The sequence below is a fragment of the Schistocerca serialis genome, chromosome 11 (assembly GCF_023864345.2).
Source record: "Schistocerca serialis cubense isolate TAMUIC-IGC-003099 chromosome 11, iqSchSeri2.2, whole genome shotgun sequence".
NCBI classification, from domain to species: domain Eukaryota; kingdom Metazoa; phylum Arthropoda; class Insecta; order Orthoptera; family Acrididae; genus Schistocerca; species Schistocerca serialis.
The window spans coordinates 86,743,078-86,770,750 of NC_064648.1; the positions used below are offsets into that span (position 1 = coordinate 86,743,078).

At 38.6% G+C, this 27,673-nt stretch overlaps 2 protein-coding genes across 6 annotated transcripts in view; both read right to left on the minus strand.

The window, feature by feature from the left end:
- The window catches only part of LOC126426959 (zinc finger protein 726-like), an 809,906-nt gene that overhangs the window by 692,243 nt on the left and 89,990 nt on the right, over nt 1-27,673 (minus strand). The gene's annotated exons all lie outside the window — the stretch shown is intronic.
- Nucleotides 1-27,673, minus strand: part of LOC126426958 (uncharacterized) — a 474,113-nt gene that overhangs the window by 356,924 nt on the left and 89,516 nt on the right. For both annotated transcript variants that reach the window (XR_007576468.1, XM_050089072.1), the window contains exon 6: nt 12,720-12,779. Coding sequence is in view for 1 of the 2 variants with exons in the window: in XM_050089072.1 (XP_049945029.1) it covers nt 12,720-12,779 (60 nt within the window). In the remaining variant the exon portion in view is untranslated. The remainder of the gene's footprint in view (nt 1-12,719; nt 12,780-27,673) is intronic.

Below are 27,673 nucleotides of genomic sequence, written 5' to 3' on the forward strand. Positions count from 1 at the left end.
TCTGCAATGTTACGCCCAAATATTTAATTGGTGTGACTGTGTCAAGCGCTACACTACTAATGGAGTATTCAAACAATACGAGATTCTTTTTCCTATTCATCTGCATTAATTTACATTTATCTATATTTAGAGTTAGCTGCCACTCTTTACACCTATCACAAATCCTGCCCAAGTCATCTTGTATCCTCCTACAGTCACTCTACGACGACACCTTCCCGTACACCACAGCATCATCAGCAAACAGCTGCACATTCCTATCCACCCTATCCAAAAGATCATTTATGTAGATAGAAAACAACAGTGGACCTACCACACTTCCCTGGGGCACTCCAGATGATACCCTCACCTCCGATGAACACTCACCATCGAGGACAACGTAGTGGGTTCTATTACTGAAGAAGTCTTCAAGCCACTCACATATTTGGGAACCAATCCCATACGCTTGTACCTAACTTAGGAGTTTGCAGTGTGGACCGAGTCAAACGCTTTCCGGAAGTCAAGGAATATGGCATCTGTCTGACACCCTTCATCCATGGTAAGCAAAATATCATGTGAAAAAAAGGCGAGTTGCGTTTCGCAGGAGCGATGCTTTCTAAAGTCATGCTGATGCATGGACAGCAATTTCTCTGTCTCAAGGAAATTAGTTATATTCGAACTGAGAATTTGTTCCAGAATCCTGCAACAAACCGATGTTAAGGATATTGGTCTGTAATTTTGAGGATCTGTCCTTCTACCCTTCTTATATACAGGTGTCACCCGTGCTTTTTTTTCAGTCGCTCGGGACTTTACATTGGGCAAGAGATTCGCGATAAATGCAATCTAAGTAAGGAGCCAATGCAGTAGAGTACTGTCTGTAAAACCGAATTGGAATTCCATCAGGACCTGGCGATTTATTTATTTTCAACCCTTCCGCTGCTTCACAACCCCAGGGATGTCTATCACTATGTCCTCCATACAGGCATCTGTACCAGACTCAAACAGCGGGATGTTTGTACGATTCTCCTGCATGAAAGATTTCTCAAATGCTAAATTTAAAATTTCAGCTTTCGTTTTGCAGTCTTCTGTTGCCAGGCCAGATTGATCAGTGAGTGACTGGATGGAATCCTTCAACCTGCTTACCGATTTTATGTAAGAACAGAATTTCCTTGGGTTTTCTGCAAGATCTTTTGCTAAGGTATGACTGGTAGTGGGTGTATGCTTCACGCATCGCTCTTTTTACAGCAGCATGAATCTCTACTAACTTTTGCCTGTCCTCATTCTCCCGATCTTTCTTGTACCGCGAGTGCAACTGTCTTTGCTTCCTGAGCATTCTCCAAATTGTGATGTTAAGGCACGCTGGGTCTTTTCCGTCCGTAACCCACTTTTTCGGCACATACTTGTCCAATGCGTGATTTACAATGTGTTTAAAATTTGACCATAATTCTTCCACATCCATTGTACCAGAAGTAAATGAAGTCGATTCATTTACTAAGTGGGATGCTAACCACTGCTTATCCACTCTTTCTAGTAAGAATACTCTCCTAGCCATCTTGACAGACTTTTTAACTTTCGCAACCATAGTCGTAATGATAACATCATGATCACTAATCCCTGTCTCAACACTAACACAGTCAATGAAGTCTGGTCTGTTTGTGGCTACCAGATCTAAACTATTTCCATTAGGCGTTGGCTGTTGATTTAGCTGCTCAAGACAGTTTTCGGTGGGTGCTACAGTCTGGAGCCGAGCGACCGCTAGGGTCGCAGGTTCGAATCCTGCCTCGGGCATGGATGTGTGTGATGTCCTTAGGTTAGTTGGGTTTAATTAGTTCTAAGTTCTAGGCGACTGATGACCTCAGAAGTTAAGTCGCATAGTGCTCAGAGCCATTTGAACCATTTGAACAGTTTTCGGATAATGTGTCCAAGAGTAATTCACACGGCTGTTTGTCTGTACCACCATGGTAACAGAAGACGTATTAAATTTAATTGATGAAAGGAGAAAATATAAAAACGCAGTAAAAGAAGCTGGCAAAAAGGAATACAAACGTCTCAAAAATGAGATCGACAGGAAGTGCAAAATGGCTAAGCAGGGATGGCTATAGGACAAGTGTAAGGGTGTAGAGGCATATAGTGGTAAGATAGATACTGCCTACAGGAAAATTAATCAGGCCTTGGGAGAAAAGAGTACCATTTGTATGAATATCAAAGAGCACAGATGGAAACCCAGATGTAAGCAAAGAAGGAAAAGCAGAAAGGTGGAAGGAGTAAATAGAGGGTCTATACATGGGCAATGTACTTGAGGACAATATTATGGAAATGGAAGAGGCTGAAGATAAAGATGAAATGGGAGATATGATACTGTGTGAAGAGTTTGACAGAGCACTGAAAGACCTAAGTCAATGCTAGGCTTCAAGAGTAGACAACATCCCATTATAACTACTGATAGCCTTGGGAGGGCCAGCCCTGACAAAACTCTACCGTCTGGTGAGCAAGATGTATGACACTGGCGAAATACTGTCAGAATTCAAGAAAAATATAATAATTCCAATCCCAAAGCAAGCAGGTGTTGACAGATGTGAAAAATCACCGAACTATCAGTTAAATATGTCACAGCTGCAAATACTAACACAAATTCTTTACAGACGAATGGAAAACTGGTAGAAGCTGAACTCAGGGAAGATCAGTTTGGATTCCATAGAAATATTGGAACACGTGAGGGAATACTTACCCTACGACTTATCTTAGAAGACAGATTAAGGAAAGGCAAACCTACATTTCTAGCATTTGTGGACTTAGAGAAAGCTTTTGACAATGTTGACTGGCATACTCTCTTCCAAATTCTGAAGATGGGGGGCCATGAAAGGGAAGCATTGGCTGGGAAGGGAGTGAGACATGGTTGTGGCCTCTTCCCGATGTTATTCAATCTGTATATTGAACAAGCAGTAAGGGGTTAAAAAAAAATTGGAGTAGGAATTAAAACCCACGGAGAAGAAATAAAAACTTTGTGGTTCACTGATGACATTGTAATTCTGTCAGAGACAGCAAAGGACTTGGAAGAGCAGTTGAACGGAATGGACAGTGTCTGGAAAGGAGGATATAATATGAGCATCAACAAAAGCTTAACAAGGATACTGGATTATAGTCAAATTAAGTCGGGTGATGCTGAGGGAATTAGATTTGGAAGTGAGACACTTAAGTAGTAAAGGAGTTTTGCTATTTGGGGAGCAAAATAACTGATGAGGGTCGAAGTAGAGAGGATATAAAAGGTAGACTGGCAATGGCAAGGAAAGCATTTCTGAAGAAGAGAAATTTGTTAACATCGAGTATTGATTTATGTGTCAGGAAGTTGTTTTGGAAAGTGATTGTATAGAGTGTAGCCATGTATGGAAGTGAAACATGGATGATAAATAGTTTGGGCAAGAAGAGAATAGAAGCTTTCGAAATGTGGTGCTACAGAAGAATGCTGAAGATTAGATGGGTAGATCACATAACTAATGAGGAGGTATTGAATAGAACTGGAGAGAAATTTGTGGCACAACTTGATGAGAAGAGGGGATCGGTTGGTAGGACATGTTCTGAGGCATCAAGGGATCACCAATTTAGTATTGGAGGGCAGCGTGGAGAGTAAAAATCGTAGAGGGAGACCAAGATATGAATACCCTAAGCAGATTCAGAAGGATGTAGGTTGCAGTAGGTACTGAGAGATGAAGAAGATTACACAGGATACAGTAGCATGGAGAGCTGCTTCAAACCAGTCTCTGGACTGAAGACCACAACAACAACTTTCTTACATGTTCCACATCCATGAGAATCATCTCATTTTTTTGTTCTATGGAACAAAAACTGATCTAAACTAATCTAATCTTAAGACATAATTTTCCATACTGAAACATAAACAGAATGCATGAAAATTTACAACCCTTAAAAAGCTGCTTTACTGAAATTAAGTCAACATCAAATGCAGATCAAGCCACTGCAGCAGCAACATGAATTTTAGAACACCTAAATGATATCAATGTCATCATATTATGTCTCATGTTGACATAATTTACAAATAAACATAATCAGGAGATATTAGCACATTTAAAGTTAATGAGTATAAAAAAAATTCAAGACTGCTTTTTTAGAATTAAAAAAAAAAAAAAAACCTCAAAATCCTGCGAGAATCCTTCAAAGACAAAAGTAGCTAAGGGAGTGTGGGACTGTATATGTGTGGATATATTTGGTAGATATTCTAATACTAAACATTTAGTAGCTACTAAACTGTTCAAAGAAAATGCTTCACTAGTTTTAAGAATGGTCATCCTACAGAAAAGATAGTACTGACCAGTGAAGCACATAGCATGATTGACAAAGAAAAGCCTGAAACTGAACTAAAAGTAATCTACTACATGTCTGATATCTATGATATTGCTCATGTAATCTGTAAGGGGCAGTCAAATAGAAATGAGACAGACAGAAAAAAGGAAGTAAGGTGTTCATTATTTCACACATTGTTACCATAAATGTTAATACATTTTTCCTGCTGTGAAACAAGATGGTCAATGCCTCCACAGAAAGGAAGTTTTTTGGGTCCTACAGAATCATGATTATACTCATACATACGGAAAGTGCAAGGGAAGAAATTAGGACTCTATGAAGAATTTGTATGGACTTTCCAGTGAAACTACAGCAGTGTAGCTGAAAAAACCTCAATAACATGCCGGCCTGGCCACATATTGTTGTTTTGAGCACACCGCAGAAGATTCAACAGGTCTCACTTACACATCCTCCACACTCGCAATCCCTCCCAAGGTAATTTCCTTATTCTTGAAACCCTGAAGAATGACACCTGTGGCAAGCAATCTACTTCGGATGAAGAGGTGCACCCCTAGGTACAATTATGGTTCCAGAAGCAACTGCGAACATTTTACCATGAAGGCACCGAGTGTCTTGCCTCACAATGGGATAAATGTATTAGCAGTTACAATAGTTACTTTTCAAATAATAAACAGTTTACTTAGTTTTCTTCCATGTATCTCATTTTTCATTTGACTGCCCTTTATATCTTGCAATTACCTAGACTGTGTCGACAGTGGAATTACTAAATTGGTAAAAAATCTGTTGCAGTTCCCATGACTAAATACGAGGCAGAATGCTGCTCTTAACAATAGAAAGGATAAAAACTTGTCTAAGATGCATTATGAATTCAGAAAGAGTAAATGTGTTGGCAGTGCTTTCAATAAAGAAAAGTTTCCACACATGGGAAACTTCCCATAAAACAAACACACACACACACACACACACACACACACACACACACACACACACACACACACACACACACACACAGAGAGAGAGAGAGAGAGAGAGAGAGAGAGAGAGAGAGAGAGAGAGAGAGAGAGAGAGAGAGAGAGATTTAGTGGTAAGATGGCCCTGTGCATAGCATCTCAAAAATTGAACACAGATCAAGCACCACAACAGGAAGAGCGGAGGCTGTACTGAACAGTAGGAAAAAAAAGTAAAACAGAAATAGCGAACACTTCAAGTTTAAGTGCAACACTGAGTGAAGTGGAAGAGCCTCAGCATCATGGTTAAGTGGTTGTGGTGTTAGACTGCAAGGAGGGCAAGCCGTGTTCAAAACTCCCTTGTGCGATTTATTTTTATTTCTTTTTTTCACAACATTATGAACTGTTTGTGTGGACATTGAAATGTTTGTTCTCTTTCTCTAGTCTTGATAGCTGTCATACTACACATTGGTTGTAGAATAAAGAGACAAGTGGTAAGAATATATTACCATCACAAATGTGATGATAGTGAGAGGAGGTGAGATACCACATGCATGTCTCACAGAAATGTAAACAACAAATAAATAAGTGTGAACTACATTACAACAAAGGAATTCAAGGATAAAAACTTACAAAAAAGAACACAACTTCAAAAATGTTAAAACTATTTGTTTTGACAGAGCACAGAGAAACAGTATGATTGTGAAACAGTTGCATTCATTTGTTCCTGCTTATGTGACAAACTATTAGGTTTTCAACATTTCCTAGGTGGTGATCACATTCCCATTCATACAAACACTTAAATCGAACAATGAGAGGTATCTCACTCACTCACTCACTCACTCACCAAGCATACAAAATCAGTTGCCTCAATAAGACATTCCAGTCATAAGACATTCCAGTCATATGACACTTGTACTGTCCCTATCGCACATACAACACATCAGCTGTGTTTTCCAATGGAGAATTCTGTCAACTTGTCATCAAACATTTGCAGTCCCAATTGAAAGCCACTTCTTTTCATCTGCTAATAGAGTAGTTGTGCAGAACCAAGTTTCATTGTAAGTCCATTTCTCACATCTTGCTGTTGCACATGGTCATGACATCATGACATAACAACAGAAACTTTGATACAGTGAACAGCAGAGAGAGAGAGAGAGAGAGAGAGAGAGAGAGAGAGAGAGAGAGAGAGAGAGAGAGAGAATTGACACACAGAGCTTTGAACATGGCTTGCCAACTTTGCAGTCCAACACCATGATCACTGAACCACAATGCCCTCGTTGTTTTACACTGTTTCTTATTGCTTCTTGAACTGTTCACTGTATCTATTTTGCTTTCTTTTCACAGTTCAGGATACCACCTTCTTGTTTTCAAGCTTGATCCATGTTCATTTTTTAACAGGCTCTGTTACCATTAAATCTGAGGGGGGATGTGATGGGGAGTTCCACTCATACATTGTCACCCAGAAAACAACAAAAAATTTTCTTATCTGTTTGGGCAATTTAAAACAAGAAGAGTGGCTTTCACTTTTAAATCAACAGAACAAACTTGAACTGTAGCAATTTACATTTAAGAAGTAAAAATTGTATGAATTTATTCTTTTAGGATTTTATCAGGTTTCTGTACAAATTTTCTTTTTATACGTGAGTGTTTCCTTTCACACAATTTTAAAACAAAGGCTAAAGATTTTATGAAGTAGCACCCACACTAACTTTAGCTATGAGCCACCTCTGTTCACCCCACCCATTGATGGAACAGATTGGCGAAGTCAAGTAGGCAAAATTTGCCATTGAAAGTACAATAATACTGTTCACTTAAATTAGATAACCTCCTCTTACCCTACACATACTCTTCTTATGGTAGTAGATTTTGTGCTTTGGCGTTTTTTAATTTTTATTTTGTTGTTAGCTTAATGTCTGTGGCACATTGTGAAGGTTGCATGTGAAGTTGATGATTTCTGCAAGAGTGAATCATCCAGATTTTAAAGGCTAAGGGAAAGGAAAAAAAACAACAGTACATATGAGGATGAAACTGCTCTATATGCTAAAGCATCTCAAAGAATTTTCCACATCACATGCCAGCTATTATCTTTGGAGTCCAGCAAGACTGCATGAAATGAAAATGATGCCTCCACAGTAGCGAGCACAAGCTGTAGTGTGATTTGTAGAAGTAAAATATCCAGCTATTGTACAAAGAAATTATCTTAGATTGTATGGATGTGATTCATCTGGTGTTGAAACAGTTAAGAACTGGGATCATAAGTTTCTAGCAACTGGAACTGTTCTGAAAATTCTGGTGGTGAACATCATAGTGTTTTGGAATAGGCAGCAGAGGACATCAGACAAGCATTTCTTAGGAGCCCACATACCTCAATTCGGCAGGCAAACTGATGTTCCCTGATCAATGCTGCACCATGAAGTGCACATACTTCACCATATGTATTATTATAAAGAGCAAATTCTGTAACCAAGTGACAAACCATGCTGACAATAATTTTCTATGGATATGCTGCAGCATATTGACATGAATGGCAGCTTTCTAGAAATATGTTTATTCTCAGATGAGGAAATCTTCCATGTATCGGGAATGGTTAATCAACATGATGTTCAGATACGGGGCTTGCAACTTCTGCACACTATTATTGAACATGTTTGCAACAGCCCTACACTGAGGATCTAATGATGTCTGACAACATGTTTTCTGAATTGTTCTGCTTGGCAGAAATCATAGTGAATGGGTCAGCATATATGGATATGTTTGAGCAGTTTATATACAAAACTTGCAAACCAACATCGACTTTCAACAAGATGGAACTCTGTAACATTGGTCATTAGTTGTTTGAAAGTTCAGGGATATGAAATTCCCCAGTTGCTGGACTGAATGCAGATAACCCATTGCCTGGTTACCAACATTCCCTTAAAATTATCCTGCTTAGATTAGAGAAGGACCGCATGTATGTGACCAAAAAGGATGATATTCGTATGTTAAGATGTGATACTGATGTGATTATAACAGTGACACATGACATGTTACAAAGAACATGGCAAGAAATTGAAAACAAAGTTCATATTCTTCATGCTAACAATTGTTAACATGTAGAGGTGTATTGATGATTATTAAAAAGTTTCTTTGAGATGCTCCAACATACGATACCATTTCATTATCATATCTACTGAAGTTCTTCTTGAGCTTCTAAAATTTTGGAAGTTTGGAAGGGACTCCATGGATAGGGACAAACTAACACCCTGCACTGGCATAAATAATATGATAAATACACTACTGGCCATTAAAATTGCTACAGCACAAAGATGATGTGCTACAGACACAAAATTAAACCAACAGGAAGAAGATGTTGTGATATGCAAATGATTAGCTTTTCAGAGCATTCACACATGGCTGGCGTGGGTGGCAACACCTACAACATGCAGACATGAAGAAAGTTTCCAACCGATTTCACACACACAAACAGCAGTTAACCGGCGTTGCCTGGTGAAACATTGTTGTGATGCCTCGTGTAAGGAGGAGCAATGCCTACCACCACATTTCCAACTTTGATAAAGGTTGGATTGTAGCCTATTGTGAATACGATTTATCATATCATGACATTGCTGCTCTCGTTGGTCAAGATCCTGAGACTGTTAGCAGAATATGGAACCGGTGGGTTCAGGAGGGTAATACGCAACACACTGGTGGATCCCAATGGCCTCGTATCACTAGCAGTCTAGATGACAGGCATCTTATCCGCATGGCTGTAATGGATCATGCAGCCACGTCTCAATCCCTGAGTCAACAGATGGACACAATTGCAAGACAAAAACCATCTGCACGAACAGTTCGATGACGTTTGCAGCAGCATGGACTATCAGCTCAGAGACCATTACTGCGGTTACCCTTGACGTTGCATCACAGACAGGAGTGCCTGGGATGGTGTACTCAACTATGAACCTGGGCGCATGAATGGCAAAACGTCATTTTTTCGAATGAATCCAGGTTTACAGCATCATGATAGTCGCATTCGTGTTTGGCAACATCACGGTGAACACACATTGGAAGCGTGTATTCGTCATCGCCATACTGGTGTATCACCCAGCATGATGGTATGGGGTGCCATTGGTTACATGTCACGGTCACCTCTTGTTCGCACTGACGCCACTTTGAACAGTAGATGTTACATTTCAGATGTGGTATGACCTGTGGCTCTACCCTTCATTCGATCCCTGCGAAACCCTACATTTCAGCAGGATAATGCACAACTGCATGTTGCAGGTCCTGTATGGGACTTTCTGGATACAAAGAATGTTAGACTGCTGCCCTGACCAGCACATTCTCCCAGTCTCTCACCAATTGAAAACGTTTGGTCAATGGTGGCCGAACAACTGGCTCATCACAATACGCCAGTCACTACTCTTGATGAACTGTGGTATCATGTTGAAGCTGCATGGGCAGCTGTACCTGTACATGCCATCCAAGCTATGTTTGACTCAATGCCCAGGCATATCAAGGCCGTTATTATGGCCAGAGGTGGTTGTTCTGGGTACTGATTTCACAGGACCCATGCACCCAAATTGCGTGAAAATATAATCACATGACAGTTCTAGTATAATATATTTGTCCAATGAATACCCATTTATCATCTGCATTTCTTCTTGGTGCAGCAATTTTAACGGCCAGTAGTGTATTTGTTCAGAAATGTTTTTACGTAAGCTGCTTCAACAGTCAAATTTTCTGCTCATGAATAAACAACAAAAGTCTTGACGGTACTAGATAACTAAATTGAAAACAAGATGTAAGGATAAAGAGGAAGAGCAATATGATTGCCTTCTAATGTTATTGCTCTTGCTGAGCTGCTGTTGTATCTTCTGGAACAATCAAATATGGTGTTTTGAAAATTTTGTGCAACACCCTTTATCTGTTTCCCACAGTGAGTAGAAATGTTCTTATGACATTTGTTAAGGGCATCCACTATTAATTTCACTCCAGCAATTGATAAATTCAACTACCACTACTCGCCCCTTCATCTTACGACCCTTGCAAATTTTGGTAAGAACATTAGTATCTCATAACAGCGAATTCACCATCCAGCATTTGCAGTTCAGCAAGACATAGAGTTGATGTTCCATATTGGGTCAACATGCTGCTGCTCTTGGCTGTTTATAAAAGTGTGAACTGACTTTGTGAGAAAAATAGATGGTGACCATTAATCTTCACAAAAAATCCAAGATACAATTTTAAGATAAGTAAAAGTCACTGACTATGTAATAGCTGTAATTGGCATTCTCTCTCTCTCTCTCTCTCTCTCTCTCTCTCTCTCTCTCAACAACACCAATAATAATAATAATAATAATAATAATAATACTTTAGTTCCCTACGGGAGTTCAATTTTCGCAGCTGCCATGTTGTTCTTGAAGAAATTAAATTGAGAACAAAAATTCACTAAAATTATTGAGATTGTAAGAACTAATAGGCTGCTTATCAAGGAAAACATTAACATCCATGGCAAAACAAGTCAAATTTAGTAACAGAATTTCAGGTTCCGTCGTGAAAAATATGTGATACTATATTTCTGGCACTACATTACAAAAAATGCAAAGAAGTTAAGGATACTGTAAGGCTGAGAAGCTGTTCCTAGAGGCTTTAATTTCTTTAAGTCCATTGCAAAACCAAAGATGTTCCACATAGAGATTTCTGTGTAGAAATATCTGCTGTTAGCAAACTTAAAAATACACAGAATATCAGAAATAGAGTCCAATATTTTCAGCTGCCTCTATAAGCAACTGAAAATGTTTCTGAACACGGAAGACTGACGGCTATCATGCACATCTTTGGCTTGCCCAGAGAAGCAAAAGAGAACTACGTAACTGATATGCTTCCTTCTTGGTTTTATCCCATCTTTTTGGTTTTTATTCCCTCCAATGCAATACAAAATTGTCAGCAATTATCATTAGAATGACCAAAAAACATATGCAACACATACAAAATGTGTGATCAGAATTACAGGATGTTTTCTTTACTTGACAAGCCCATAATTACACCCTCCAAGCACACACAACGCAGAGAACAAGTGAGTTTTACCTTAAAGTGTTGGCACTCCAGTGACCACTGCTCCTGATGAAGTGGAAGAGGAAGTTTTCTCCTGGCTGGAACTTGCAGTAATGCAAGCAAAATACTCCATCACCATCAGTGAGATGTATTGATATTGTGTTTGGAGACATCCTTGCCTCAATCATCATTGATGGTTGTACCAGGAGGCAAATATAGCTTAAGTAATTCCTTAGTTTATATTTGGATTAACAATTATTACAATTAACTGAACTATTGTGAGTATAAATTGTCTGAAATCAAGTGGAAGTTCCTTGAACAACAGCATGTCAGTATCATCTTTCAATTAACAATTTTCTGCTGTTGAACTGTTACTTCCATTTAAAAAGTAACAAAAATGTAACTGCATTGGGTGTAGTGTCTCTTCAATTTTTCTGTAATGAAATAAAACTAACCAGCACAGGAAACAACAAAAATGTATCTGAAAAGCATGTTTCATTCAGCCAAGGTTTCCCCTTTTGGAAGCAGTATCAATTTTCCTATATTTTTAAATACTTTTTTTTTCTACAGTGCACTCAGAGTGGTTTTTTGCTCCCTATTTCTCTCCCCCCCCCCCCCCTTTTCAATTATATTACTACCTGATGCATTATTTACTCGTGTTTTCTCATCTGTCTACTACTTAAGAGACTGAATAGAGATCTTTGTTCTTAAATCAAGGTCAGTACTCTGCACTGTACATGTCCAAGAGCTTTCTATTTTCATAGCATGTCATACATAATACAATACCTTTAATGTTCCTTCTAATTAATATATAGCAGGACTGTAAAAATATACACGTTCCCCTGAGCTGGAACATATAGGGAGGGCAACAAAGAACAGAAGCTATCCTCATCATTTATCAAAACAGAGTTCTTAGAAGTTATAGCATTTTCACACATTTTAAAACATTATCAAACACGTGGATGCATGTGTACATCTGAGGCAGCCCCACAAATAGTCTCCCAATTCAGTAAACATATTACTTTCGATCTCATTATAATGCTTAGAAACAGCCACTTCTGAATCCTGCCACATGAATATACATTCTCAGTCAATGTCTTGAATTACCTTGATAAACTCAATGAAAAGGCAAACATAAATTAAAATTCTCATTGATATTCACAGAATGTTTATATAGTTATTTATTTACAGTCATAAACAAATGTTATTTCACAGCACACATTGATTTTTTGGTTCTCTTATCAGCTGAGTCTGCAGATGCAACAAAAAGACTATTTCAAATTTCCATGGTTTCAAACCATCTTAGATAGTAGCCAATACATCATCCACATTTTTCCACTTAAATGTAATTTTATATACTAAGTAAATAACTATATGGCAGCTTGAAGTCAGAGTAAAAGTCAGATAATATCTTTAGATTAAGGATGTATGGCTTACCTCCTCATCTCTTATATCCAAGGGGTCACATTCATGAAGACAGTCATCAAATTCCAAACCCTGCACAAATTGAAAGCATTAATACAAAAATTAAAATACACTGACTACGGATATAGTACCAAAAACTAGGGTTCTAAACACAACAAAGAAGAAACTTGCAATCTCGCTGTTGGTTTTATTTAAAATGTTGTGTATTGTCATCATGATACATGGGAAATCAAATTTTTTTTAACACTAATGAATTATTTAAGACAAATTTCAAATTATTGTAGAGAAAGCTACCCATATAATTATGGTCCCACAAGAACATACTGTGATAGTCATGCAAAGTGTTTAGCAGTAAGTAACATCCACAAACAAGATACACAAATTATGTAACTTAACATCAGCTACTCAAAAAGTCCTGCTAATGTCATCATTCTTTTCAATTATATTCCATAGACAACTTTTAGTTGGTTATGCTATCGGCACAATAAGAATTTACTGTACTTAGCTGTGAGCTAGAATCATTTCTTTATTCACACATTATGAAAACAGGTATTGCTAAATGTGTAGATGATAAATATGAGGTTAAGCATTGAAATAAGCAATTTTTGGTACAGATTATAACACAAACCCATGTATTTCTTGGATGCTACTCAAAAGTATTTCCTTTATAAATGTTGAAAATCTATGGATTCCGACTGCGATATTTCAATTCTTAATGAGGAATCTAAGCTCACTGCTGAGCAACCTATCACAAAAGTTCAACATAGATTTCTTAAAAGATTCAAATTGTGCTTAGTAGCTTCACTGGCGTTACAACACTGCTACAATACACTATTGGTGTGGGCACTACATGGGCAAACAACGGCTCAATAAGTACCGGGGAAAAGAACCCCATGAGAGGAAACAAAAACTCATCATGCTAGTCAATCTACAAAAAACAGAAATGAATCCTCACAGAGACAAGCATGGGGATAACTCTGCATGCATCTGGTATGGGCGGCTGTCAGCTTAGCACTAAGGAACAACATTCAACATAAGGGCAAGGTCCATGGTAGATGAACTCAGTGTAAGTACTGCCTCACTTGGCTCACAGCTGTCCACAAAGTAACAGCTCCATCAATGGATCCGCCCATACCCTCCACTGCATGTGTCCTCCATGGTGGGTTCCACACTATTATGAAGTGTTATCCAGGCAAGGGCATCTGTCTCTATCACAACATCCACTAGTGGGAATACTAAACCCTCCCCCCAAGAAAGGCAAGTGAGACTGACAATAGCCAGGCTTTGACCACTATGTCTAGTGCAGAACAAGAGAACCCAGCATTGGACTGTACTCATACAACAGGCATTGCAAACATCACTGATTCCAGCAGAATAGCATTGAATTGAGGAGCCACCAGGGGTCCACCAGCAGCAGGTGGAGGCACACAGGTGAAAGCAGAGGAGGGGGAGGAGGAGGAGGAGGAGGAGTGGATCAAAATCCATGGGCTCCACATTAGCAGATGCAGGTGCATACTTCACTAGGCCAAAGGCTGTAGGTAATGGGAGAACAGCAGCCGGTGTGGAGGGGGGACAATGGGAAAGCACACAGCTGCAAGTGAGAGTCCACACATTGAGCAATGTCATGACCACCTAGTCACCTGGCAGACCAGAAGAGTGATGGTGGTAAAGTCATGACTGGGTGAAGTCACAACTGATTTGCATGACAGGTCTGCTGTCCCTACTGGCATCCATCACAAACAACTGCCAACTTTTGTGCCCCTGCACAATACCCAGCAGCCACCCCTGCCGGTGGTTGAAGAACTGGAGCCAAACAGAAGGCTAAGAAGAAAACACAGCATGATACTCTGGGTGCAACAATTACAGAAGCCCCATGGCGTGTGCCCATGCAAACATTCTGCCAGATTGCATCTGTTGTCTGATGTCACCCAGTATGTAGCCAGAAAGCTTGACAATGCATTGTTGTGGAAAAAGAAATACACCAACTGCTTCATGTGGAACTTAAATGTACGCACAGAGCACTCCATGTCTGAGTTAGATGTCAGGTGAAATGGTGTGGTAGTGAGATACTGAATTCCGCTGCAGATGCAAAAGACCTCGAATTCCTGGAACACAAATTCCCTACTATTATTGGATACCAGGGTCCTGTAGGAACTCTCAATGGCAAAAATAATCAACAATTCCTGAACAGTGGTAATTGAAATTGTGTAGGACAGCTCGGCTATGTGCAGGAAATTGGACAATGCAATGATCATGAACAATCATATTACTGTCCAAAACAAGACAGACAAAAGTGACATGCCCCCTGTCCCAAGGGTGCTCTGGTTTGGACAAAAAAGAGAGTGGCGCAGTAGCTGATGCAGCCTGGTTCTGTGCACAAGCCCCACAAGTCCACATGAGACATTTGATGTCACTAATAATTGCAGGCCAGGACATCTGCAGGGCACCAGGGGTCGCGTTTACCACACACACCTAACTGCACTCCCACCAATTATCAGGAAGGACATCCCTTGCTACCATCGTCATCCAAAATGGGTCCATAATCTGGGCAATGTTGTCTAAAGAAACTTTGGGAAAAGTTAATGCCCTAGTCTGAATTTCAGAATCATGCACTAAGTAGACAATCACAACCTGAATCAGCAAATCTGTATAAGAGACAGCACATCTGGGACACACAAAACTACACTTAAACAAGAGACCTTGAAAATCGGCAATAAAGGCCACATATTACTGCCTAGGGTACTTGTGGTGATGACCAAAACCAACAAACAGCACCATGGGCTTTGTGGCTAGAGAAAAAAACCTGTACCATTGGTGTAGTCTACTGCTCTTGAAGCAACTCTACATTCTTGTTCATTAATGCTGTCGTCATTTTCTGCTGCTTCTTTTGTATTCCTGCCAGTATTGCACACATGCTGGGTCCATGGTGGCCCAAAATTAACCCTGGGGAAAAGGGAAACAAAAAATAGGGGCATCAAATACATAAGAACGTTCCTCATCACCATTTTAGTATTTGCACTTGTGTGGCAACACTTCTACATTACACTATAGGTGTGAACATTTAACAGGCTCAAATGGGCTCAACAATGACTGGGGAATATACCATGTATGAGGAAATGAAAACTCGCCATAAATCAGTCTACAGGAAATGGAAAGTCTGAACCATCATAGAGATTTGCATGGGGATAACTCAGCATGCAGCTGGCATGGGAGGCTGTCAGCTGATCACCAAACAACACTCAGCATGATGTGCAAGGCAATGTGAACAACAGTTGAACACAGTTTAAGCACTGGCCTATTCGGCTTACAGCTGCCCACAGGTAAACACCTCTCCCAGTGGATCTACCCAGACTATATGCTGCATGTGACTTCCATGGCAGGTTTCTGCACTGCTCTGCAGCGCTACCCAGGCCAGCTCTTCTGACTTCATCATGTCTGCTGATAGCGATGTTAAACTGGGAAAATAATGAGTTGGAAACATATTTCTACTGTTACAAATTGATTCAAATAGTAAATTTTCCAATGTGTGTGCACCCAAATTCGTAAGATTTTCGTAGACACAGCTCAGTCTCAAAAAACTCATTGTTAACATACTAGCAGACCATGATGAATAACAAGTGAAAATTAATATAGTAAGACTGTATTGTGTGCCCTTCTATGTAAGGGACTAATGCTGTGCTACAAACTTCCAGTCAGTCCTTAGGATTTATTGCTTCTTTCACATTTGGATATTATTAGATAACAAGAAATATGTCAAGAAGCACCTAAATGTGCAGTACAAATGAAAGTGTAGGACTATGTTTAAGCAATTAAGTCAATTCAATTCAAGGACTGAGGAAGGCATGGTCACACTTGCTTGATCGTAAGTCAAAGCTGGTTTTAATATTTGTGCAAGTTGATCCTGAACTATATAATTAAAAACAAAATATATTCAATGTTTCCCTAAGGCAGCATGCCTAGTCTGTGTCTGAAAATACCAGAGAGCAGGATGTATTCCTTTTTAGGGCAGGGTCTATGTCAACTTATGTCCACTAAAAGAATTTACACTTCTAATAAATGTGAATTTTAGGCAGCCATGACAAACATGTAGTACACAAAAAAAATTGATATCAAGAAGGGTAACAGGAAGTATTGTTATACATATAGCTACAACTGCTCAGATTCTACTCCTGACGGCCTGCAAATAACTAAAGATAAGAAAAGTGCAATAACACGATGCTTAATGAACTGTAATGCATCATTCACCTTCTACAATTAGCAAATGACATACTTTTACTCCACATGAGGTATGTATATATAATGAATGCATGCAGAATTCTCAGCACCTTCTGGTTCCAAATTTGGTTCTTTATCCTCCTTGATACAGTCAGTTGACATTTACACGGCTTTGTTCTTATGAATTTCATCATAATTTTAAATGATTCCATTCTTCTGTTCAAAGGAAAATGTAACTAAGCCAATTTGCTGATACATCATTTACTACCATATACACACATGATGTCATCCCAATGCTACAACACACATCAATCTTTGCTGAGAATTAGACAGTTCTTTCACTTTTGTATTGTACGTCATGGAATTTATAGACCTTTAAATTTACGTTCTGACCTGACATCCTGCCTCCAGCAACAGTGTTAACTGTGTTCTATCCAGTCATTTTAAAAACTTACTTAAACAGGTAGTTGCAAAATCTGTCAGTTAGGTAAAAATATGCTCAGGCATGCAAGTCAAATGTCATGCCCATTGAAGTCTCCTAGTCTTCAATATCTGGAGAAAAGATAGGTAGTTGTGGCAGTTTTTAGGCATCGACTCTTCCTTCCTGAACATCAATCTTTATCTTGGAGAAGACCAACGCTCTTCACCAAGACTTTACACTGACGAAGTAACAGTTCTCTTTTGCTGCCTTTGGCACACACTTGCTTTCGTCTTAATTTACTGCCTGTTAAACCATAACTATATAATATGACTAGGCTGTAGGATTTTTGGAGATAGCGTTCAAAGTCACTATCTTTTTCATATTAAACTGTGTTATGGGTTGCTCAACAACACACACTTTTTACATTCACAATTTGTCTCTTTGGTTTATTTTTAACATACTTCCAGTCTATTCAAATCAGAACTACGGGTAGGAGCAGTTGTACCATCTATCTACATGTGGCACAGAAATATGTACCTCAGCATTAACTGCACTTTTGAGGCTTTGCAGATGCTATATGGTGGAGAAGCTCAGGTGGCTGGTTCCCTCCTATGCAATGCATCATCTGGAATCTCCTACATATATCACGTGAAGAGACCATGAGGATAAAATCAGAGAGATTAGAGCCCACCCAGAGGCATACCAACATCCTCCTCTCCACGAACAATACGAGACTGGAATAGAAGGGAGAACCGATAGAGGTACTGAAGGTACCCTCTGCCACACACCGTCAGGTGGCTTGCAGAGTATGGATGTGGATGTGGAATTATATAGCATGTACAGATGCAGCATAAAGACAAATCACGCAGCACATAGTGATTATACTTTTGGTCATTTCCATGGTCTAAAATTAGCTACCTATGTAACACGCAATAATATACAGGACGTACAGAGTAACTGTTTACAATGTATCATAATAGTGTATGGGAAGTCAGACAAACACACTGAAATAAGACACTTGTGGTCCATCAAGACAAGAAACAGCCTCAAATTGGCCTACAAACACACTAAGCTACAGCGCGTATGCTACCACAGGAGATTTTGTCTAAAATCATCCTTTAATATTAAAACCTATTGCTCTTGCACTTTAAAGATGCAAAACTGACGTTCATATAATTCTTAGCACAAAATATTATGAAATAATGGCATACAATTAATAATAAAATTGTTTTGCTTTCTGGTTGCTTTACTATCAAACTGTTGTGCTAGTAGAAGTTAAGTTTACGTGTAATTATAAATATAATATGTTTCTGCATAACGTTTACAAAACCCTTTTTCCTTTCATTATGCTCACAGGAATTTTAAATTAACTATGATAATGTAATAGCCATCTAACCTGGGCATAGACGAAAATCAGAGGATATTCAAGTCACATGTTGTGTGCATACTCTGTGGCTTAGGAGGTTCTTGTGAGACAAATTGAGGATTTTTCCTGGTCTGAGTGAGCACAAATGTCCTAGCTCACATTGTTTTATCATTACTTCTCCTATACTGCTCTGGTACATTGTTAACTATTATTGCTTACACCCTGTATCAGTACAAATTCACCATATGTATCTAAAGTCACCAGCTTTTACAGTTTTGAATACATGTATGGAATACGTTCAAAGTGTTCATGGAGAACAAATCTTCAATTTGTGAGCAGTTAATGTCTGAGTGAGTGAAGTAATGTTTCCCAACAATGGAGTGAGCCATATACTTTGAGTCAATGGAAGAAAAGTGAAAAAGTACATGCTACCAGCAGGTATGTTAATGATTAATTTTTATTTTTCTGTGACAAGTAGAACAGCCATCGGAGTACAATAGTGTTGATCAGGTTTACTATTGTTAACTGGCCTGGTAGGTTATATAACAGGCAAGAACATTGCAAGATGCTGAGTGATGACTATGAGGTGCCTTTGTGGGCCTCCATTTGGTTAGCTTATCAAACTATGCAATATCAAAATTTGTGCTGCATTCAGATGCAATAATTACCTGATGCTGGACTGCATGGTAATGAGAGGCAGGTATACTTGCAAGGTTCCAGTCGATGAAGTCTAACCACCACATGGAAGAATCACTGTATTGCACAAGCAGCACTCATAGATGCTTCACATAAGCATCTGCCATCCAAGAACAAATAATGGACTCCCTACATCATTCTGTGTCATCTAGCACCACTTGTCAGGGACTAGCAGCAGCTCGACTATGGAATTACTGCTCTATGAGTAGACTGCCAGTAACACCATAACACAAACAGCTGCATTTGTAGGAGTGCTGTGACCAGGAAGCATGGTCTGCTGACGAACAGTGTCACATTGTATAGAGCAATGAATTACATTTCTGCACTACCCCACATGGCTCTCGTTGGTGAGTATGGTGGCAACCTGGGAAAAGGTCTCAGTCCTCTGATATTTTAGAAAGGCACAATGGTGTTACTCCTGCTGTCAGGGAGCGAGGAGCCAATGGGTATGACGTAAGTCATGGCTGGTAATGACTGAGGGAACTCTGACAGCACAACGGTATGTCACAGAAATACTTTGTCATGTGTTAAAACCCAACCTACAGTCTTATGGCACCAATTTACAAAAGTACAAAGTTTGTCTATACATGGAATGTGCCTCTGGACTGTCTTCGTGTGATTGAAGTACTCCTGTGGCGAGCAACATCCTCAGATCTGTCCTAAACACAATGTGTGGGGACCAGCTCAGATGTCAACTCCATCGAGGCCTTGTATACCAAGGACTAGGTTACAACTGTTGTGGGCCAGCTTGCTTCAGGATATGATACAACAGCTTTATGATGTTCTTCCAAAACAAACAGGTCACTGCATCCAGGCCAGATGGGGTGAAATGTCATACTGGTAAGTGTACTTATACCACAAAGTTATTTCAGGGTCTATAAGCAGAAAAGTAAACAAAAAATAAATAAAAATATTCTTGGATTTTTCCCGGATTTCCCTGTTGAAGAGGCACTTTTCCCTATGTTCAAATACACTTCTTCGAAGGTGAAAAATACACTTTTTCCATGATAAGTGACAGTTTACTTTCACTCAGAACTGTAAAAATATCAATCCTTTGAATGATAAAGGTTTTATACACCAGGCAGAACTTCCCGGCATTTCAGAGAACGAAAAAACTCACAAAAAAGATTTTGGAAATATCTGATGTGAAGCAAATTTTGTGCTGCATATTTTCATATTTGTATTATTCAAGTATAAATTCGAATTTCACCAAACATAGCATGTTAGTTTCTGAAGCATTGAAATCAAGATTGAATTGTGCTTTTTTAAGCCAATCATAGCTTATATCACGTGATCTCACCAGCGAATGACAGCAAATATTCAGAGCATACCACATGTGATGTAGTCAGCCAATAGCAGTATCACTGTTAAGTAGCATGAACACACAAATAGGAGAAGTTAACGGTTTAAATTAATGTACGTAATGTAGCTACAAGAAAAGTTAAGCTCCCATGTATAATATTGGTCTTTTTGCATGTGTTACATTTTAAGATAAATAACACAAATGTGAAAGTAAAATTTTACATATTGACATTAATGTCTGGTTTTCTGGGCTCAAAATTCTTCTAAGTGGCTAGTCCTCAATTGTCAAGTTTTAAATGAGAGTCAATGCCCTGCGAATTAAGAAATTCATTGCACATCCTGACACGTAACATAATTCATCTTGCGCAAAAAGAAATTTACTTTGAAAGTACACTTTTCAAGGTACCATTCACAATATTTTCCTGTGACCTGTTAGAAATAGGTTCATTTCAGCAGTTGCCAGAAAGTGACAGGAAACACCCGTTACAGTGCATGGGCAACTACAATGACATAAGAAACTTGCATGTAAGTGTGAGTGTGTGTGTGTGTGTGTGTGTGTGTGTGTGTGTGTGTGTGTGTGTGTGTGTGTGTTGACATCATAAAAGAAATAGAACATCAGATGATATTGGAGCATCAGAATTTTGTAAACCATACTAAAATGGATAACTCTGCTTAAAGTGCACATTCAATGTTCAGATTAACAATGGAATAGGACGCCTAGCCTGATATTCTGCTTTTCACTGCCGTTTTCAGGATGCAAATTTTCTTTGAATACCAGTACAGCATTATCTCATGTTTGGTTCTTTATTATGGCATAATGCCACACATGACAGAAGATAAAAATGTACACTTGAAATTCAGTGAACAGTTCAAATGGCTCTAAGAACTATGGACCTTATCATCTAAGGCCATCAGTCAGTGAACAGATGAAACTAGCCAATTGTGTGGAATGAAACACTTTGTTTCCATTAAATTGACTGTCTCTGTGGAAAAGATTAGTAAAAGTCATATTTATTTAACAAGCTGACAAAAATAATTTCATTGTCCTGGAAGGTGATTAATGCTTGACTGCCCAAAACCATGGAAATAAAATAAGAAAAACTGTAACTAATAACATATTTTAGCCTTCCATAATTATGTGAATGTATTTTAATTCACTTGCCAGTTACCAGTCAAAGAAACCCATTTTATTTTCATTTGACATGAGAACTGTAAATGAGAAGAAAACAGCAAAATCACTAAATGTAAACACGGCTCATGTGGAGACTACCCCTCTCCCCACAACAACCCAGACTGCTCTACGCATGCACAAATCTGGCAGCTTGGGCATGCCAGAAAAATTTTTCTAGGTAGCATCTGGCCACTTGCTACTACTGATGATACATGAACTGCCACTCTTCAAGTAGCCAGAAGTGGGAAAGGTACTGCCCATAAGCAATGTAACTGTGAATGCATGTGAGCCTCCTGGCAACTGCTCAAACGAAATTAATGTAAACAATTGTGATGTCACGCTCATTGGCAGCAGTTTATTGTTATGAAGTATTCCACAGTCTTCATCGTAAAACCTTTGACACATTTTGCTGTTTATTGGTTCTCACCTGTTAAAATTACAAACATTTAACTGAGTACTAAAACAATGAAAAATTCCAAGAATTCTAAAAAATTACCAGGTTTTTCCCAGATTTCATAGTTGCCCCAGAGCATATACACCCTGTCTGTAAATTTGATTCAATTCTGTAAGCACCTAAACACCACATACCCTCACAAGCCATGTAGTTTCATTTTGTTTAATCCTCCCCTAATGTATACTTCACTTTTTTGATAGGGAATGTGGATGAGAACACGTACAACTCTTACAGGCTGTAACTACAATTTGCCACTTAGAAAGGCACCTACTACCACATCCATGAGCTAGGAGATATATTGTACATGTTAGTCAGAGAGTCACAATTGAATCAATAATCTGTAATAATGTCTACACTGTGACTCTCATGAACTTCTGAAAATGCTGCTAAAATGCAATATGATGGTAATAGAGACAGTGCAGTCAACAAGGGATATGTTTACGATACCTGATTTTAACTGTAATTCATTCTAGATACAATGAAGAGCCAAAGAATCTGGTACACACGCCTAATATCGTGTAGGGTCCCTGCGAACTTGCAGAAATGCCGCAACACATCACTGCATGGACTAGACCAATGGTTGAAGTAGTGTTGGAGGGAATTGACACCACGAATCCTACAGGGCTGTCCATAAATGCGTAAGAGTACGAGGAGGTGGACATCTCATCTGAACAGCACTCTGCGAGGCATCCCAGATATGCTCATGTCTGGGGAGTTTGGTGGACAGCAGAAGTGTTTAAAATCAGGAGACTGTTCCTGGAGCCACTCTGTAGCAATTCTTGATGTTTGGTGTGTCACTTTGTCCTGCTGGAATTGCCCAAATCCATATGAATGCACAATGGACATGAATGGATGCTGGTAATCAGACAGGATGCTTATGCATATGTCACCCACCCATCACTGTCTTATGTAGACCTATCAGGGGTCCCATATCATTACAACTGTACACGCCCCACACCATTACAGAGCCTCCACCAGCTTGAACAGTCCCTTGCTGACATGGAGAGTCCACAGATTCATGAGGTTATCTCCATACCCATACACATCCATATGCTCGATACAATTTGAAACAAGATCCGTCTGACCAGACAACATGTTTCATCAACAGTCCAATTTTGGTGCCGAGAGGCCCAAGCGAGCTGTAAAGCTTTATGTCGTGTAGTCATCAAGGGTACATAAATAGGCCCTCAGCTCCAAAATCCCATATCAATGATGTTTCATTTAATGGTTCGCACTTGTTGATGGCCCAGCACTGAAATCTGCTGCAATTTGCAGAAGGGTTGCATTTCTGTCATGCTGAACGATTCTCTTCAGTCGTCGTTTGTCCCATTCTTGAAGGATCTTTTTCTGGCCTCAGTGGCATTTGAGATTTCATGTTTTACCAGATACCTGATATTCACAGTACACTCATGAAATCGTCATACAGGAAAATCCCCAGTTCATTGCTACCTCCGAGATGCCATGTCTCATTGCTCATGCGCTGACTGTAATGTTCAAACTCACTCAATTCTTGACAGCCTTCCATTGTAGCAGCAGTAACTGAACTAACAACTGCACCAGACACTTGATGTCTTATATAGGTGCTGGCAACTGCAGCTCTGTATTCTGCCTGTTTACAAATCTCTTTATTTGAATATGCATGCCTATACCAGTTTTTTTGGCACTTCAGTGTAGTTTGATTAAGTGAAAGAGGCCTCTATGTGCTGAAACTCCACACAGGATATTATGCAGAAGTCACTTATAATCTAAGTAATGGACATTGTAGTATTTTGGCAAACATAAGAACAAACTTAATACCAAATCAAAGGATAACTTCTTATATACTGACTATCAACATTTAGTATCACAACATTCTTAGGTTGATTAACTATGGGCTGTTAGTGTGAATGTTGTATGTAAGATTACACCTGAAATTCAAATAAAAATGCTTTAATGGTGCACAATAGATTTATTGTTCTAACAGAACACGGAGTTGGAAGGAGTTTCTTGATTTGCCTATTTTGAGAAGATATAACATACGTTCTTCAAAAGACTTATTTCAAGTAGTAGAAAATCAAATCCTAAACACTGAAATGAACTTTCTGGCTTTCAGTTACATGACACTATGATGCAGTCTAGGGACACTGTAACAGAGAAAAGTGGGACTGTTCCACTTGTTTTTACAGAACCCTCCAATGCTAATATTTTATCTTGTTTAATGACGACTTTTCCTGCAAAGTGCAAGTACTATGGGGACAAAAAACTATCAAATTCCCGTTTATGTAGTATTTTACTAAAATTTTATTATTTACATTATAATCTACTGATTACTTGTAAACAATAGTGGTGTGGTTGCAATATAAACATTTCCTCTAAAAAAAAAAAAAAGTTTTGCAACTAACTATACGGGTAAGGTGCATGCTAATCACACGTAAAAAATCACCAGGAAGACAACTCAGTCCCCATTCTATAAAAGGGACATAGCCAAAATCTATAATCTGTTGGGCTCATCTCCACTACTACATTGTTCCACACCATGGATGTATTGTTTTGCCAAGTGACACACAGATCAATCAGACAGCTCAGATTAATAGAGTTTGAGCATGAAGACATTCCAGATATATTACGAATGGTCTCTCAACATGTTACTGTTCACCATCCTTGACACCACTGACACTGTGTCAGGAATCATACCGAATCATTGAATCAGTAAGGTCTGTTGTTCATTTCCTAACCTGTTTATTAAGTAAGAATTAGGCTGCACAAAAGTGCAAATGCATTAAAACTGAGAAACTCTTGAGACACAGAAACACTTCATTGCCATCTTCAAGAACAAAATCTAATATCATTAGTAGCTGCGTATGACTATGCACAGGACCTATGTTCCCATAATACTGTCAAAGCTGAGGGGTTCAGGAACTTATGTCAGGACTTTTCAGGTATATGTGTAAAGTATGCAAAATCTCTCTGCATAAATGTTAATGTCCTTCTTCATCTGTCAACAATATAACAATATTTCTGAGGAAACTAAAAAAAAAAATCAAAGCAGGAAACCAAAAGTAGCTTGACAACCAATGCATGTGTCTCTGAAATGGATTAATGGTCTGACGAATATACTAAAACTGAATACATTACCATTACTGGTCACTATATGACTCTTGAAATCCAGATTAAATCATATTTCATGCAGGTTGGGATTTCTTTTTGAAGATGCTAAATCTGGTGTTAATACTCAAAGAAAAATGTTATCTGAATTACAAAGTTATGGAATTTCTGGCACTTATTTAGAAGGCGGAATATTTGTAATAGACCACGCAGCTAATATCACGTCAACAAAACCGCCATTCAAGCGGCTTTTCTGTACACCACACTGCATTGCAACAATGCTAAGATACATGTTAGCCGAAGAGAAATTTATCAAAGAATTTGTGTCACAAACACTCACACTAATAACTTCAAGGAATATCATGAATTACTTAAAAAAACTAGTTTAAGAAAACTTGTCACCAGAACAGTAAAGTCCAGAACGGATATCAGTTTGAATACTGTTGTCATAACAGAGTCTGTGGCAAATGTCATGGAGGAGTTCATAGTCACATTATCAGTATGGAATCAAATGCATCAATTACAAGGCTGGAACAGAGGCTAACTACGGCTTTGATTCATTTCCTCTTGAAGCTTTAATGCATCACTCATAAGCTTCAAGCAGAGAAGCATCCAACATTAACTTTTGTTTTGGTAATGTACTACAATATGATTTCCCAATTGTCTGTTCCAGAAACTACATCAACAACATCCTTGGAACTAGAATTACTGGTATGAATTCCTTCTACTTCCTTGTTAACAAGCATTTATTGCCACCAAAGGAGACTACTGTTAAGGTCTTATTTTATACTGCAGACAGAAATCACAGCACTTAAGCAAAGGACAGAATCTCTTCTGAAAGAGAAAATAAAGATTTGTAGTGAATATCTTTTCACAGCATATTTTGTATTAACATTCGAAATCTGAAGAATCTAAAGCCAGAAGAAAGACAGGAAGTGCATAGTACAGTGTGCAGAACGTATGGTGCATTAAAGGATGGTAAGTCACAGTCGTGCTGTCAGTGTAACACAATAGTGTGTGTGTGTGTGTGTGTGTGTGTGTGTGTGTGTGTGTGTGTGTTTTCAGTTTCAGTGAAGGAAGGTGTTCCTTGCCCTATGGAACCAAAGAAAAGTTGAGGTGGCAATGGGGTAGATAACATACATGTAGATGATTCCTGCAAGAGGAAAAGCAATATAAAAGATGAAATTGCACATTTCTTAGCAATTTAGTCTGAAAATGAAGATCCACCAGAGCTGTTGGCATAAAGGAGTGTACATGAAAAATTTTTCCAAGACTCTTCAGATTAGCTCAGTCTATGCTAATAATCCCTGCAGAAAATGCATTTAAGGAAATAAATTTTAGGTGAGTAGGGCTGATTATCAATGAGAAAATATCACTGATCAGTTCACAAAATGTTAGTAACCTGCTGATTCTGCATAACTTCTATTTGCTAAGGTTTATTTTGCAGAAATAGTAATTTTGAAGATTATTTTGTTTATATGTTGCAGTTCTTGTCAACGCACAAAAGTCTGTGGTGCCTACTCTTTTATTCTGTTTCTTAGTTTCTAGGGACAGAAGAATGATTCTAACAGCCAGGTGGATCCACTCAACAAATAGTGAGATTTATTTTACAGTGCAGTAAACTGCTATTCAGAATTTGGTTTATCAGAATATTACTTTCTGCAATTCAATTTCAATACATCTGTAGTTCAAAATGTTGTGGTCTTATTTGTCTAAAGATCTGCACTAAACTGTAACCTTTCACCAGGAGAAATAATACGAATAGCTGAACATCAAAATATGATGCTACATTTCCAGTTCTCATTACAGTACTGAATACCAGTATCAGAATTTCACTGGTGATTCATTTCATCAACTGACATCTTAGATTATAGCATTTTATGTATTCACTTTATGATCAACAATCATGAAAACAAGAGCTTTGACTACAATGCCTACCTAGACTGAAGAAATGTGAAAACATGGGGAACAGCATATTTCCTTGTAATTTCAGTCTGTTTCAGTAGCTATATATATATTATAAGAATGTTTGTTCCATTAGTAGCAATTGCAGAATATATTTACTGTGTATACATTCTTTTAATTATGTGTCTCAATTTTCTAACAGCACAAATCAAACATACGTTAAAGGCACTATATTCTTGTTAGGAGGAGTCCCTGATAATCACAGTTATTGTAGTAATGATTTGACTCATAGCAGGAATCACACAGCACTAAATGTAAATGAGTCATTCTCTCCTCGTATATCTTAAGACAT